The sequence below is a fragment of the Alligator sinensis genome, unplaced genomic scaffold (assembly GCF_000455745.1).
Source record: "Alligator sinensis unplaced genomic scaffold, ASM45574v1 scaffold2504_1, whole genome shotgun sequence".
NCBI lineage: Eukaryota > Metazoa > Chordata > Crocodylia > Alligatoridae > Alligator > Alligator sinensis.
In genome coordinates this window covers 51-16,811 of record NW_005843605.1, presented here as the reverse complement: position 1 = coordinate 16,811, position 16,761 = coordinate 51, and the positions used below count along the sequence as shown (strand labels likewise).

At 41.4% G+C, this 16,761-nt stretch overlaps 1 protein-coding gene across 1 annotated transcript in view; it reads left to right on the top strand.

Annotated features, from left to right (window-relative positions):
• Nucleotides 1–15,681, top strand: part of LOC102383921 (spectrin beta chain, non-erythrocytic 5-like) — a gene marked incomplete at its 3' end in the record, with an annotated part of 80,581 nt that extends 64,900 nt beyond the window's left edge. Inside the window, exons 25-34 of the mRNA XM_025195578.1 lie at nucleotides 656–811; nucleotides 2,488–2,705; nucleotides 4,252–4,441; nucleotides 5,604–5,780; nucleotides 8,375–8,479; nucleotides 9,644–10,216; nucleotides 14,345–14,416; nucleotides 14,666–14,752; nucleotides 15,270–15,361; nucleotides 15,596–15,681. Coding sequence (XP_025051363.1) covers nucleotides 656–811; nucleotides 2,488–2,705; nucleotides 4,252–4,441; nucleotides 5,604–5,780; nucleotides 8,375–8,479; nucleotides 9,644–10,216; nucleotides 14,345–14,416; nucleotides 14,666–14,752; nucleotides 15,270–15,361; nucleotides 15,596–15,681 — 1,756 coding nt within the window. The remainder of the gene's footprint in view (nucleotides 1–655; nucleotides 812–2,487; nucleotides 2,706–4,251; nucleotides 4,442–5,603; nucleotides 5,781–8,374; nucleotides 8,480–9,643; nucleotides 10,217–14,344; nucleotides 14,417–14,665; nucleotides 14,753–15,269; nucleotides 15,362–15,595) is intronic.
• Nucleotides 15,682–16,761: the final 1,080 nt, after the last annotated feature.

Genomic DNA, 16,761 nt, shown 5'->3' with positions numbered 1-16,761 from the left:
TTTCCTTTCTGACTTCTAAGGCCAATGAACTACCATTAGTGGAAAGTATGTGTTGTAGCTGTGAAGAGGTCATTTTATGAAATTATCATTCAAGAGAGTTATTGCCTTATAGCCATTGTTTGCCTATATAATACATTTCAAAGATGTAGTATTATCTTTAAGTATTACTACATATCTTTTAGGTAAAACTTAAAACTGAAATATGGGTGTCAGATCCACTTTCCTGGACATATTCCAATATCTTCTGTTCCCCTATACTTCCTGCAGTTTCAGACCCATATAGGAACACAGAAGAGGGGCCAGGTTTTGAAACAGTGTGCAGTTATGTGATCAGTGTAAAATATTGGATGTCTTTAACTGTTTGCTTCCTAGCATAGGCTTTGTAAGTCATGCACCAGGTTAGAATACTGTCTCAAGAACCACCTATTTGTTTAAAAACAAATCCTTTAATCCATGGAATAAATATAGATTTATGTTATAGTATCTTTAAATGTATCCCAAAACAAACACCCCTGCCCCCCCCCAGCAAAAAAACCAGGTTTGCATTCATTCATGTATAAGGTCAGAATCTCCTAGCAACAAAAACAGTATGTTACTTTGCATTGTGTGTGTTTTGCAAGGATGACTCTTCTGAGCAACATTTTCTTTGCTTTAGAATCTCAAAGCAGCTCAACAGGTTCACCAGTATGACCATGATATAGATGAGCTAAAGGGATGGATGCAGGAGAAAGAGGCAGTAGTGGACATAAATGATTATGGATATGACCTGCCAGGTGTACAGACCCTCCTCAGCCAGCTTGAGGGAGTGGAGGTAAGCAAGTCTGCCTTAAAACAGTTACAGAAACACATAAGAATAACCTAACAAAGAGGCCTGCATGTGGTTAGATGATATCCTGGGGCATTCTATCAGCAAATCAACAAAATATGACTTTGGTTTGATACTGAATGGTCTATAGCACCTCAGTGCAAGAGGCCTTTCTTCCTTTTCTTACCACTGTGATGCAATATTATTATTATTTCTTGCATATTTCACTTCTTATTATGAGCTCCTGCATTGAATTCCAAACCAAACCTGTAGAGTGACTTCAAATCCATAGTTAGAAATGGATGAGGTATCTGCACTACTGCAATTAGAGCTGCAAGAATAAATGACTTTTTGGTTTGAGGGCAGAAAAGAAAAGCAAAGCAAATATTTCAGATCAACCTAAACCCAACTGTTTTTTAATTTTTGGGGGGGAAATGAAAAAAAATCCTTTTGGTTTTGGGCATATTTAACAAAATCCAAGTTTTAGATGAACAAACCAGACAAATTGCTGGTGCCTCACTAAGTATCCTAAGACCATAATTGGGATAGTCCCCTGCAGGGCGCAATGGCTCATCATTCCTTTTCACCTATGGCCAAGTGATAAGGATGCTTATGAGAGATATAGGACACTAAGGGTTCAAATAATCTCTCTTGTCAAATTCATGAATAGTTTGGGATGAACCAACAGTGCATTTTGCAGCATAAACAGTATGCTGAAGTGTTTTAGCCCTAACTAGCAATGCCAGTGACTGACATCATCCAGGACTGGTAGCTTGAGGCTGAACAAGGTGCCAACAGGGCTTGGTATTTGGTGTTGCTATGGAAGAGGTCCGGGGTGAATTCTGAAATTTGGCTTCTGGGTCCCTAAGCCAGCAGCTGCTGCTAGACCTGTAGAGTAATACACTTAGTCCCAGAAAGATTGGTAAGCCTAAACTTTGCTGTGTCTGTTCCTTTTTTTGCAACTCAGAAGGTGCTGACAGGTTCTGACCTGGGTTGGTAGTTGGTATCTCTGTCCTTTAGGTCACATGAAGGACAAGGTAAAATATTAAGAAGATCCCTAAGCATCCCTTTGGGATGCTGCAGAGGTGAGAACATGAAGGACTTCCTCAAGATTCCTTCTCAAAATAAAAACAGATTAATTTTTAAGCAGGTTTTCTGCTGCGAGTTGCTGCACAATAACTTTCCTGTTTCTCCTTTTCTTCTAGTCACTCTGCTTCTTCCTCTTCCTTCAAAACCAGTTCTAATATCACAGACTTGCAGTGTAGGCCAACATACCTGCCCCCACCATTTTGTGTTGATCCAACAACTTCTTCCCCAAGCCTCCCCAGGAAGGACACCTGTTACCCAAGAAACACAATTTTCACAGACCTTGGAGAGAGAATCCCCAAGGCTAGATGATGTTTTTCATGTCTCAGAAATACCACTTCATAATGGCTCTGAACAAGCTTGTTCAAAGGAGAACCCAGAAGAGCACTAGAAGGAAGCTAAGAGCATATAAAAAGCCCAAGTAATGAGATGTTTTTCTTCCTGTAAGAAATCAATGGGATGAAAGGTTCCTACATGATCCTGAACAGACTTTGAATACTGCTTTTGACAATATTTCCCTCCAATGCCAGTGTTGGCTGAAGCTGAAATTTATACTTTGTGTTTGGTTTTGTGATCAGTCTTCTTCTGTGTTCCAGAGAGATCTAGCTGCCATCATGAAAGCATTGGAGCGAATTCGAGGGGAGGCTAGGCAGCTCAGCCATCTGTACCCTCAGGTGAAGGAGAACATTATGGAGAGACTCACAGAGGTGAATGAGTGCTGGGAAAATCTGGACAGGAAATTCCTGGAGAGGAAGAAGAGGCTGAGCCAGGCAGAACAGGTCCAGGTCTACTTCAACGACTGCAGAGAACTGATGTATGTGTGTGGTGCCCTCTCTTTTGACAAGCAGGCATTATTTCTTGTATTCCTTAATGGATTTCTAAATTTGGCACTTGGCATTTCCCACTCCTACCCCAGTCTCTCTCTAACTTGCTTAACAGGTCTCTTTGAATAATAGGACAAAGCACCTTCTCAGCTGCAATGGCTAGAGTGGATCCCACTTAGATTCAAACTAGTCAGGTTTTCTTGAGCCTATGCCATATCAGTTATGTCTCGCAGATAAGACCATACCACTGCTCCAGCCAATGTGTCACAGACCAACAAGTTTTAGACACACTAAACTAGACAGTATGAAATGTACCAAGGGCAGTTCTCTCTCATCCTTTGCCTACCTTCTCCCCTTCTAACTTCTGGTTTCCAGGGGCAGAAACAGCAGCAAACAGCAACCAGGCATCCTGGATTCCAAGATATTCTAGAAACTGTAGTTTTCTAGAGTGGCAGTGGAGTTTGCTGCTGCAGGGATACATCTTCACCACTTTTTCACTGCTGAAGCTCATGTCAAAAGGGCAAAAAAAATTCAGATTTCAGCAGCAAAAAGTGGGTTTAATTCTCTCCCCAGCAGAAATGAACTTCACTGACACTCTACAAAACTGATTCCCGGAGTGCCTTGTACTACATGACACGCTGCTTGTGCCAGCTGCTTCCTGCACCTGACAAGTACAAGTAAAGTATGTGATGGCAGCATAAGGCCTTCCCACATTCTGCCTGGCCTGCTGGTGTCCCTGTCCTTAGACAGTGCCCAGGACATGTGCCTTTCTCGTCCATCCCATGTTGCTGCTAATACATAGTCTGAATTGTTTTATGGATACATGCACATATTCATGAATATAATATAAAAATGTGCATGTTCACGCAGCTGCAAGGCAGAACCTCAGCTAATATAAACAATCTTAGCTCTACTGAAACTCCAGTGGAGATACCTTGTCTTACATCAATTGAGGTTTTGACCCTGTAGATGCAGGGGCTTTTGCCTGAATTTTTGTGTAATTATGTTTATATGGATGCATGCCTTGCATGTGTTTTAAGTACTCTTGTGCCTGGCAATATGTCAACCTTAAGCATAAATGTATGTAGGTAGCCCTTATAGAAAAGCACTGTGAATGTGTATAATATTTACTCTTGAATGCCTGTATTTGTATGAGTTCCTATTTTAAGCATTCAAATGTGTAAAGTATTTGTTACATAAGTGTGTGTTTATACATGATGCCAGGTGTATAGCTGGCTGTGTTTTCACACTGTAGTGTGAGCTGTGGCTATATAAAAACATAAGAGTGTAACATATAAATGTAACCAAGCTGGAAACATAGCCAAGAACATATAAATGAAACCAAGCTGGAGGGTGTGTAAGTATGTACCAGTGAGTACACACATTTGTCTTTTGTGTGAAAATAAGGGTTTGTATATCTGTGCCCATATCAAATGTAAATATATGAGTTTGTGTATGCCTGTGTGTGTGAATCATTCCACTTGTGCCATCAGGAATTGTCAGTGATCAATACCTCCTTCTGACCCATTTCCATAGGGTCTGGGCCAACGAGATGTATGCACTGGTAATATCTGAGGAACTGGCAAATGAAGTTCTTGGTGCTGAACTGCTAATTAAGCGCCACGAGGAATACAAGCGTGAAATAGAGAAGCAGTGGCTAAAATATGAAGAAATGCAGCAGACTGGGAACAACCTGGTGAAGAATGGACATTTCATGTCAATGGAGGTATGCTGATAATGGGTAAAACAGGTTAAAAATCAGAAACGGCTAAGAAGACACGCTTAATGGGCCAGTGCCTCGATTCCAAATAGTACCAATAGTTCCAATAGCATCGCTCCAAGATCACACCAGATATCGTACCATGTGCCATATCTAAAGGTGTGGCACATGGTACAATATTCAGTAAATCTTCAGAGTCCCTCTCACATATTTACACATGCACATGTAGTCAGCCTCCCCACCATCTGTCCTTTAAGAGGAGAAATCAGAAAGGACGATCAAGTTCTCTAGCATTCAAAATAACAACATTTAAAATAATAATTGTCCAGGACAAGTGAAACACCTTTTAGAATTGTTTCTATTTTCTCCAAAATTAATTCTGAAGCTTACCTATACTATTTCAACAATAACTAGATTTAAATGTTGTTATTTGTTGTGTTTTTGCTATGCTAGAGAAGTATATGATGTTACCATGGGAAAAACATTTCATACAAAAAATATTCTTTAGACCTCATTGTTTAAATACACTGTATTACAATGCAGAACAAATACAGAGTGGAGTGAGGTCTTTGAACTTGTCCAAGAACATGCAGTTTACCTAGAGTTGTATGAAGAAAGAAGGAGAGAGAAACTAATTTGAAAAAATATTATGATCCTGTTATCTATGTAACTTTAGACTTTGACCTTTACAATGGCACCAAGGTTGTCTTAAGACTGTAAGTAGATCCAGAGATCACAAGATTGAAAGCATCCTCAGAATCTGTGAAAGATCCCATTACTGTTGCAAATTGTTGCTGTAGAGAAAACTAAACCATTTTCCATTGCTCTTAAAACATTCAGGGTTCTCAGACTGTGGGCAGCTGGATTTGTTTGTATTCTTATTGCTTGAGTATTACAAACTATTCTTGGAGTTAAGTGTGGTCTTGAAAAGATAAGTAGCAGATATTGTTCATACAGTATGTGGAATATGTGCATAGATATGGTATGGATATGTGGACTAAATTAAAACAAAAGGAGGAATCAAACTTCCTTTCTAAATTAAACTGGCACCACAAACTTCATTGGAGGGCTCATTATGGGTCACAAGGTCAGATTACATGTTACTTGGCTGTCAGATGAAAGTCTAATTGGATTTTTTCTCCCTTTATTACAAATGTTGCTTTCCTAGATTGAAGAAAAATTGTCAGAGCTGTCAGAGCTGATGAAGAAGGTGAGGGAGAGCTGGGACCTGAGAAAAAAGCTATACGAGGAAAACTGGGAGATCCAGTTACTCCGGAGAGAGCTAGAGCAAGCAGAAGCATGGCTGGCTGCCAAGGAGAGCTTTGTCTCAGATCCAAGCTATGGGGTGAGTAGGAACAGTGTAACACTATTAAAATACCTCTCTGCATATGCAGACAACTTGGAGTATGCTCCATCTCAGACAGCCCTCCCTCTTTGCCTACTCAGGGATTCTGTATTAATTTAATCACAGTCTAAACACTAATGGCTGAGTAATGCAGCTTTGGGATTCCAGAAAGGCAAGTGCCTTTTAAAGGGGTTAACTTAGGCCAGGGGCAATAGCTTATGGAGTAGTATAGGAAGGAGGACTGTGTAGGAAGGAGGACTGGAGAGAATTCTTACTCATTCCTTAGACTAATCAGATATCCAAAAGAACATTCTTAACACTTCATATCAAGATAAAAACCTGGTTTGAAGGAAAAAAAGATGTTTCCCCACATCCTATTAATTTTGGATACAGGGGCACTTTAAATAGATAGCTTTTGTTGCTATGTCTACAATTTCTTATTCTCACTTCAGCTGCAACAGCCTTTTCTCTTTGATGACCATGTTACAATGGTTGCAAGGGTGGACCAATAGTCATGCACTGAATTACAGAGTCCCCAGGGAAGGGACAAGATTTCCCATAAACTGGGATCCAAGGGTGCAGACAGAAGTGCAACTCGCTAGTCTAACTCATGGCACTTCACAGAAAGCGCCATGAGTTAGACAGATCCCCCAGACCCAACAGATGTTAGGTGGGGAGAGTGGGGGATCAAGCTTCAATTTGAAGCCAATGTAGGGAGAAAGGCTAAGTCTCTGCGGCCTTTTCCCCTAACTCCACCCCCCGCTACTGGCCCCCTGTTCTGTCTTGGGGTGGGAGGGGCAAAAGGCAGGGGAGGGAGGTCGATTCTAGGTTTTCTCCAGCCTGCACTGGAGTGTGGATTGGAGCCCCCCTCTTTGAGAGGGGCTCCTTTCCACTCACACCACCTTCCAGTGCCGGCTGGACAACCCACAGAATGAGTTCCCTCCGTTCCCATCCCCCCACTCTGAAAACAGCACCAAGAGCAGGGCAGGGCTGTGTCAGTCCAGCCCTGCTCCCAGCACATGCAGACGCAAGTTAATGAAGGTGTTCCACTTCTGAACACCTTCATTTGAACCCTCATGTAACGAGGGTTTAGATTGTTGCAGGATCGGGCCCTTTTAAAGCACTCTGAAGCTGTATACTTGTGTTTGGTCATGGCTGTAGAGCAGTTTCAGGGGCCAAATTAGGCAAAAATTGTCACTTCTGTCTGTGCTTCAAATATTAAATTTAGATACCAGTGGTTACAGTACAGAAACCACAATACCACAGAAAAATATCAATACCATATTGCAGTCATAGTAGTACTGCTACTAAGTTAATTGTATACCATAGAGAAGAAGAGAGGGACAAAGTGTTGCAACAACTACAGTTTTATCAAGCTACTAAAGAGGCTTGCAAAATATCACCCAGCCCTGAAAAGGTATGAACTGGCAGTCATTTGTAGGCACTACAAAAATATAGCACTATGGGGTCATACAGGAATTCCAGCCTTATGGCTGAAGTGCTACAAATTCTCCTCCAAAGCCAGGGAAGAACAGGGAGCTACTCCTTGGTCCCTCATCCCCATGGGAGCCAGATCACTGCTCTCTCTCTCTCTCCTGCTGAGAAGCTGTCAGCAATCAGCTGCTGGTCTCTTGCCCTAACCCTTGCTAGAACCCTGGCTCTTCCCTAAACCTAACCCTTCCCATACCTCCCTGCTTCACTGAACAGTTGGATCAGTGGCCAATCAGCTGTTTGGTAGATCCACACAGCTGTGCAGCTGTCACAGCAGCGGAGACCTGTATTGGTGGCCACTGCCATTTCACTAGCCCCTGCAAGTGCTGGCTCACCTCTGCTGACTGTGGCAGCTGCAAAAGAACCACCCCTGCCTGCTCTGCTTGCCCACTGTGGCCAAAAGACCAGCAGCCAACTTCTGAATGGGCTGATGAAGTGTTGGTCAGGGTAGTAGGGTCCCAGCAGGGTTCTCTGCCATCTCACTGCTGGCTGGGCCATCACAGAGCCCTTGGAGGAGGAAGAGAGAGCAGAGCACTGAGGGGTACTGGGGTTCATAGAGACCCCTGTAGTGCTAGTTGTAACTGTAGAAGCACTACATGCAGTATTACAATATATTGCCATCCTAAGAACTTCCTTTTTGAAAGAAGTACTATTTTGAAAGGGGCACCACAGTCACCCTCTTTGTAATGCCACAGACAGCTTGAATGCAAGTACACTCACTGTTTGTAGCACTACAAAGGACGTATGTACTGTTACAAATCTAATGCCCCTCTATGGCCAACAATGCTACTTTCCATGGTGGCCATTAAGGTGGATTATAGTATGGATGCTGATGGCTGACTAAAGCACTGGTGGTGGAGAGAGAAATGTTGTCAATGGATCCCATGTCTTTAGGTACCTCATTTAGGCCATGAACCATAGATCATATTTTTAAAAGAGTAGGACATTTTCAAGGTCAACCAGGGTATGTAGACACCTAACTCCTATTAACTTCAAAGGAAGTTATTTGACTAAGTAGGCTAGTTGACTGAAAATCTCAGCTTTAGTGTTCCATTTACTTGTCTAACTGGATTCCTGCATCTATTGTTGATTTTTCGACTTAGGGTTCTGTGCCTGAAGTTGAGGAGCTACTGAAGAAACACCAAGACTTTGAGAAGATGCTTGCAGCTCAAGAAGAGAAGTTTGCCCAGCTGAACAGGAAGACAAAGGTGAGGTGAAGAAGGTTGATGAAACTATAAATGATATAGGGGCTTGTCACAAAGTTGCCCCTGTAAGGAGGTTGGGGACTCAGCCTAATGACTGGAAACAGGCCTGCTAGGAAAATCAGGAATAGACTGTGGATCAGAAGTTGCCAGGTAGACTGAAGAAGACTCCAGCATGGGCAGATTTGGGAGATAAAGCTCTACCAAGAGCAGCAAGGAGGACTGTGGGGGGAGGGAGCAGAGGGGAAGCAGATAGTCCAGTTGTTTAGAGTCCCTTGTCCTGAAAACCCCTAGGACATGGTGGGTTTGAGTCCCTCTTATGCAGATACACTGCGAAGGAATCCAGTGACTGCCACTAGTAAAGGGAGCATGGTGAGACTTGATTGCCATGAAAGGGGTGATTTGGAGTCTTATCTGAAGGGCTAAAAATTGCAGCAATCTAACAGTGACAGAAGCTAATAGATAGCTAAAATTAAGGGGGAAATGGGACAGAAGTATGGTCTGACACTATATAAAGTAACCTTGCTACAGAGCTTTAAGCAAAACGTTTTCTTTTGGTTTCCCCAAGATCTTTCCTCCCTATTTTTTGCAATCACCATGGTGTAAGAGATTCAACAAAGCATAGTTTGTGTAGTTTCACACAAAGGGCTGATAATTAGTTTACTCATGTCTGTTGTTGTATTGTCCTGCTCAGATTAGAAGAGACAGCATTTGCTAAGTGAGGTAACTGAATCCTCTTTTCTAGAGAATCTCATGAAAACTGTTCCAAATGTATATTGTTTATGCAACATATTTGAAGAAGCCAAGCCACACTCTAGTACCACATGGGAATTCTGTATCGAAAATGCTGAGTCTAACTATTAAGCAAGAGCTAATAATCACTTACCAGAGATTCACTGACTTCGATGTTTATGGTTCCTTTGAAATATTCCAGTGGTGATACTAATGCCACTGCCCTCCTGTTTATGAAAGATTTGCTGCAATTTTTAGTAAGATATTAAAGATATATTTCCAAAGCTGATCCTGTATTTAAAATAAAATGTGTGTGTGTGTGTGTGTGTGTGTGTGTGTGTGTGTGTGTGTGTGTGTGTGTGTGCGCGCGCGCGCGTGCACATGCGCATACACAGGTACACAGATTATTTCACACAATATCATCTTTCTGTCTTGCAGAGGGAAATGAAGCTCCTCCAACAGACTGACACTGAGGAAAATGATCAAAAGGAAAAGGGAAAACTCATTCGGATCCCCTCTCTAAAAAGAAAGCCCTCAGACAGAAAGTTCCCATCCTCAAGACTAATAGAGATAAAGAGCACCCAACCATTGCCATCCAAGTCCTCTCCTAGTCTTGCCTTGAGGAGCCCCCTGAAAACTATTTTCTCCCCAGTCCAAACATCTCCAGACACATTTAAGAAATTCAGTTATGGAGAAGTCCCATTGATGGTGAGCAGCACTAATGGAGAGATGGAAGCTGAGAGAAGGCCCAGTGAGACTAGTTTTCCATCTACATCAAAGCCAATGGGTCCACATGCTGTGACTTCAGGAAGCCCTGTTTCTCAGAAGCCTTCTTTTTTATCTACCAGCAGTTTCACTGACCTCTTATCAAACCATAAAAAACATGTTGGAAACGGTTCCCAATTTGACCTAGAAACAAAGGTAGCCATGACTTCACCTGGTCCTGGCCAGAGGTCTCCAAATTTACCACAGTCCAGTTTCTCCTTTGAGAGCTCAGTGAATGACTTCTCGGTAAGTTCTGAGCATTAGTGGTGTAACCTGGGTGGGGTGACGTGGGCAGTTGCCCCAGGCACCAACTTTGGGTGGAGGGAAGAGTGGAAAAACGGAGCTATCGGCCAAACAATCACACCAGAAGCAATGGTGGCAACCAGAAGTCACCACTACCTCTGTGTGTGGCAGCTGCCCTGGGTGCCCAGCTGTGGTGTTACACCGCTGCTGAGCCAGCACAATGGGTGTAATACCCAGATGCATATTATGTGGAAAAAATAAATATGAAAAGACTATAAAGATCAATCACATACCCAAAGTTTCCAATAGCTCCCCCACAGATCTAAAAAGCAAGAAACACCAAATGGCCCTTTACATACTTGCTAAATTATCTGGAAAGGTATCCATATGAAGCAATATGTACCAGAAGCTTTAGCAGCCTTTATAAATAGTTCATTCTGATGGAAATTGTTGTTTACTAACAGGCAAGAAAGTATTATTCCCTCCCTTTAAAATGAGCATATCACTCATAAAAACTTATTTCCCTAGGGCCAGGAAGCAGTTGCTCTGCCTCATATATTTACATATTCTTGGCAAGATATCTCATTCCTATGGTGAGATTCTTAGATTAAATTTCTTCCAGTAAGATTTCAGCTGAATTCATATCCTAGAAAATCTTTTCTTGTATCTTGTCATATATCATGCCTGACTTTACTGAAAAAAATAACATTAAAATATGACTGTCTCAAATGAAAAATGCAGATATTCACTCATAGAGCCAAACCTTTGTCTGCTGGAGACATATTTCAATACAAAAACTAGACTGACACAAATTGCATTCACTAAATCTCTGATTCACTTGCACAAATAATGTGTCATGTCTGATCTCATACTTTGTATGCCTTGTAGGTTTTCTTGCAATTACTTGATTTGTATACACATGTCTTGAGGGCCTTTGTGTAAGATTAGAAGGAAGCTGATACATGAAAAGAAGTGATTTAATTGTGCAGCCAATGATAACCTTTACCATTAAAAACATTTCTATGTGGTATTATATATAAAAATAAATGTGGTGTGTTTGCTAAGTCAAACACATACATAAGAAAGGGCAGATGAATAGCTAGCTGAAAAAAAAAGGAATTTCCATCTCCTGAGAATTTCTGAGGTTTACATTTTTCATTTCATTCCAAAACAGGATAAAAAAGTCAACATCTCATGAAAAAAACATCTGACATATATTTTATCTGAACCTTATTGTTTCAATTTTAGAAGATATAATTAAATTTAAAACAAACATTTTAATTAATTCCCATATTTTTTTTAACAAAACCAAGGTGTTCTTTAAGAGCATTCTGATTTTGTCAAATCAGCATTTTCCAAGTGGAGGAAAATTGGACTGTGAAAGCTTTATTTAGCCCTCTTGTGTATATAACTTTGATTACATAATCCCATGCTTTTTTTTTTTTATTGAGATGCCTTTTCCCAGTGAGCTGTAGATCTAGTTGCTGACAGCAGAATTATGAGATTCAGGAATGCTGGTTTGTGTTCAAGGTTCTCAGGCGAGTGCGTTCTAGAGGTCACAGGGTTGCTTCTCTATGTGTCACCCCACCCCAGTCCCCTTCGAGTATACACTGAGTTTTATTTTCATCCCAGTCTCCCAAAATTAGCCTACCTACCACTCCATTCATTTAGCTCCTCATCCCACTCCTGTTTTCACTCTTCCCACACCCACAAGGCTTCTTCTCCTAGTCCAAGTCTCTTTCCTGACTCCTTTTGCCAGTCTTTTTTAACATTAACAGGGACATATGTTTTTTTTTTCACATACATAGTTCTGAAACACAGCTCAGCCAGTTTGGTTTTTTTTCCCCAAAAAATGAGTTTGAAGCATAAGCACAATATGGAAAATTTCAATTGGAAAGATTAGCAATTGAAAATTGGAAAAGCTGTAAGTAAATTAAAATAGGTTATCATAGAAGATGTTGGGCAGCCCTGATTGTACAAGCATCATTACCTGAACCCCTTATAATATACTGCTTCTTTTTTTCTCTGTTATCAATATCTGTATAGTCCAACACCCACTTCTGACTGTTACATAAAGTTATATTGCCAAATAATATCAAGAAAGGACTTTTTTTGTAACAGCATCAAGAAAAAAATAATAGAATGTTATCTTTAGTTGTATTAAGAGACCTATCGAATTCCAGGATTACTTTGTAGAGCCATAACTAAACTCTGTTTGCATTATACTTAAAATATAGTATCCACTGGCTTATTGCCTTATTATAAATGTAGAAATAGGTTAACAGAATGCAGAGATAACAAAAATATGGCAACTGAGATGAACAACAGAGGGATTTGCATACAAGGGAGGTATTGACAATGCTAATTCTTTAGTACTAAGAGAGGTACTTAAACTAGTTAAATTTGATTATAAAATTTATGATCTATGGTAACTGGAACTAGGGAAAATATGGAACATAAGTAAAAAAGAATTGAAGGGAATATTAGAAGTGAATATATAGAAAGTATTTTATGCAATGCATATTTAACTTGTGGAACTCATTGCCACAGGTGGTGGTGGAGGCAAATAGCATTGCCAGGTTCATAAAGGTGTGCGGGCCGGGCGCGACCCAGGCCCTTTTTTGTGCTCTGCGTGGGCTGTGGCCAGCAGCCCGGGCATGCGGGGTCAGAGAGGGCGCGTGACAAGCTAGAATTAGGCACAGACTCGTAGCGGTAGATTTAAAGATTGTTTACTTACACCGAAGATGGTTGCGGTGCAGGCTGGAAAACTTGCTTGAGTTGCGGTTATAGACAAAACAACACGAACGACCACGTGGAGTTTGCTAGGCTCCACGGAAACAAAGCTCCGGATGCTCTGGACAAGCGTGCCACCGAAATAGGAACTTCGTAAATACGTCTTATAAAATTATCGCTCAAAGACGGGAAGAGGTGGGCGATGGATCAGGTCGCCAAACTCCTCTGAATCTCACACAGGGTTTCTATTACCCTGCCATGTACCCAGAGAAACCGCTCAAGCCTCTTATACAGCTAACAGGCCAATCGTTAGCCGCCACTTGGGAATAATTTAGAACTAGCCAATTGCGGGGAACAAATTTGCATGCGGGTGGCAGAAACTCCTTTGCACCGTGCATTTCTCTTGCAACTTGAGCAATGCACCCTGCAAAGGAAGCTGCAAATAGGCGGGAAACTCTTCCTTGCACCGGGGTTCTCCTCTGCAGCAGAAAACTCTACCGTGCAACGAAGCTGTAATTTGGCGGGGATAATTCTAGTGCCGAAGCACACACAAAATCTCATACCCTTGGGTTATGACAAAAGGGACTATATAAATTTATGGATGATAGATGTATGAATAGCCATGGTAAGGAATGATTGGCAGTTTTTCTTCTGGCATCTCTAAACCAATAATGGTGGAGGCTAGGGTGGGTTTCAAATATGGAATAGATCACTTAAGATGTATCTGGTTCAATGCTCTCCCTCTATAGCATCTGCTTCCACCACTCTCAGAGTCAGGATACTGGCCTAGGGGCACCATTGGCCTGACCTAGTATGGCACTTCTTACATTCTTAAAGTAATATAAATGGCTTAGTTCCCCACACATACATAATAAAAAGTCCTGGAGATGTATTAAAAGAACTTACTGAGAAAGTGTTATGAAATACTTCGACCATTTAATTAATGTTTTTGAGTTGTAGGTGTGCAAGTTGGCATCCAAATGCATAAAACTGTTTATATTTCTCCAGTGTTCTCCTGTGCCATAGAATGCCAGAGCAAAATCCTTACATAGATTTTGGGTCAGGCAACTTCTGGATAATTCTCACTCTATCTGGTGAAGAATTCAGACTCATTTTTAGGATTCGTACAGAAACACATGATATAGTTACATTATTTTTATACTCCAAGAAATGGTATGGGCAGACTGGAAAAAAAACCTTAAATGCAATCCCATGATCATATTGTTCAGGATAGGTCAAAATATTTTCATTTGGGTAGTAAACTACATTTGTGTTTGTGATTCACAGGTTTCCAAATTCTTTGGTTGCTTCTGAAATTGCTGACATACTTCTGAAGACTTCCTCAGAGTCAAATAGTAATGCCTTTGTGTGTATGTGTTTTGTTTTGTTTTTTTTCAGGTTTCCATGAGTCACCAGAGCATGGAGGGGTTACTAGAAAAGAGAGACCAGCTACTTCCAGGAAGAAAATTGGTAAGAGCAAATACACTCACTTTCTGTTCAGCCCCCTTTCTTTGACTTCTGACTAAATGGCTAAAGGACTTGACTGGGTCAGAGTCAACTGTCGCCGTAGAGGAATTCAGAACTAAAGGCTTTGTTTGATTTTTGACTGACTACAGCCTAGGGTGGCATGGCTTAAACTGCATAGATAGGAGAGATATTACTAATCTATTTGCAGATAGAGCCATTAATTATATTCTGTCATGATCTTTATTCACATAGCCAACATCAAGATCTTGGAAATCGTGTTATGTGAAACTCAGTGGAAAAACACTTGACTTCTACAATAATGAAAAACAAGCAGCCCAGGTAATTTGTTTCTTAGATCTTGCAGGTAATCTTCAAAGTTGCCTTAAATTTGTTTCATATTTCCATTCTAAACAGTCAATTTATTTAAAAATAATCATAAAAAATCAAATCAGTTGTCTTTGCTGTTGATTGAGGAAAGGGGTTTTTTTATGTTTCATACATCAGTTAATCAAAATTTACTGTCTAATAAGCATAGGTTCTAACTAAGATAGAAAAATATGTTTGGGAGTTAATATGTGCCTTTAAGACGCAATGAAGTATGAGTACTTTATCATGTATAAAAGATGTATCTTGTAGAGTTCTTGCTACTAGCGGAACTAGTCAGATAGCAGGGGAAAGTAGTGCTCCTGAACTTGTTCAGAGAGGCATGAGTTTTTGTAGGTTACAGCCTACTTTGTGTTAAGATTAGTGAGAGAGACGGTATCAGCGTATACTCACATTCACATTGTGAGTATGAGATTAAATTCTAAAAGAAAGGATGCTTAAAACATTCATTTGTAATTGCTTTCTTCTTCAGAATATAACCACAATCTTGAGTGTCAGTGTTGAGGGTGCCCAGTGTGAGAAGTTGACTGGCTACGTCAGGAAAAACAACACCTTCAGTTTACGGTAAATCCCATGGATAGATGTGATAGCAAAACCTTTATGGAAATCCTCTAGTGTTGCATGTATTTATAGCCATACTAATACAAGTCTAACCCAGAAACAGATGTTGTGGGATGCACATGAAGAGTGCTGGCTGTGTAGGAATTGCAGGTATTGCAATTCCTATCCCACTCAACAGTAATAATGTAAAAGCTGAAACTAATTGTATGACCATCCTTGTATCTTTGCTATTCACAGGCTGATTGATGGTTCAGAGTTCTACTTCTCAGCCCCTTCTCAAGAGCTGATGGAGGACTGGGTACAGGCCCTGAAGAATAATATGAGTAGGTCCTGATTCATTTTGTCTTGTTTAGCAAGTGATGATAAGGGAAAGGGGAGAAGCACTCTAAAGGATGATGAACTGAAAAGCAATCCCTATTTTGCTGCTTTTCCTTGAAATGTGTTTGAGGTCTCATTTGACTCCTCTAGACAACAGCATATGCCATGGCATTTTACAGCTTAACACATGGGCTAAGGACAGATATTCAAAAAGCCCAAGCCTGAAGTGATGCAGTCGTTGCAAGTTAGTCTAACCTGCAGAGATTGAACCAGTTTGCAAGGGAATAGATGTTCCGTTTTCATTCTGGAAATACAGGCACATGCCTGCAGTGGCTCAGGCCAGAAACCCGGGGGTGCTAGAGCAGCCCTTCACTTCCACAGAGCCCTCCCTCCCCCACACCATCCTGGGGAGAGGTGGTGGAGGAAGAGTCCCCCCCACAACACAGAACAGAGCCTTGGCATAGCCCCGTTAAGGTGAAGGTGGCAGGGAGAAGGGTTAATTCCTCCCTCCGTCCCTTCTGCCTTGCAGCCAGGGTCTACCAGCCCCGTTGGCCACCACCACAGCCCCCTCCTCTCTGCTTCCCAGCAAACAGGCAGACCCTGGCTGCAGTGGGGGAAGACAGGAAGGAGGGAAGAATTAACCCTCTCCCTGCCCACTTTGCCTTAACGGGGCCATGCTGGTCAGTGTTTCACTACAGCCTGTCCCTGCTTAGGCTAGAGAGCAGGGGGGCAAGGCCAGCCCTGTCCCAGTAGCAGAAAGCACAATCTAGCCCAGAGAACATGCTGGGATGCTTGAGGACTCTGGTTTAACTTAAAGTAGGAAGGGGTCTGGAACAGACATTGCATAAACCAGTTTGAGCTCAATCTGTTAAGTCTGATACTACATTCAGCTAGGTTTATCTCAAACTAGTTTCAGCCATTTTATGTGCACTGAATGTCTGTTCTGTTACAGGTTTAAACCAGCTTCTGATCACTTAAACTGGTTTGTGTGTAATGTCTGTCCCTAGCCATGGTGACATAGTAGTAAAGTCTTCAGGATGACTTAGAAGCAGTCTCTCAGTTGTAGTCCAGTTACAATCAGGTGG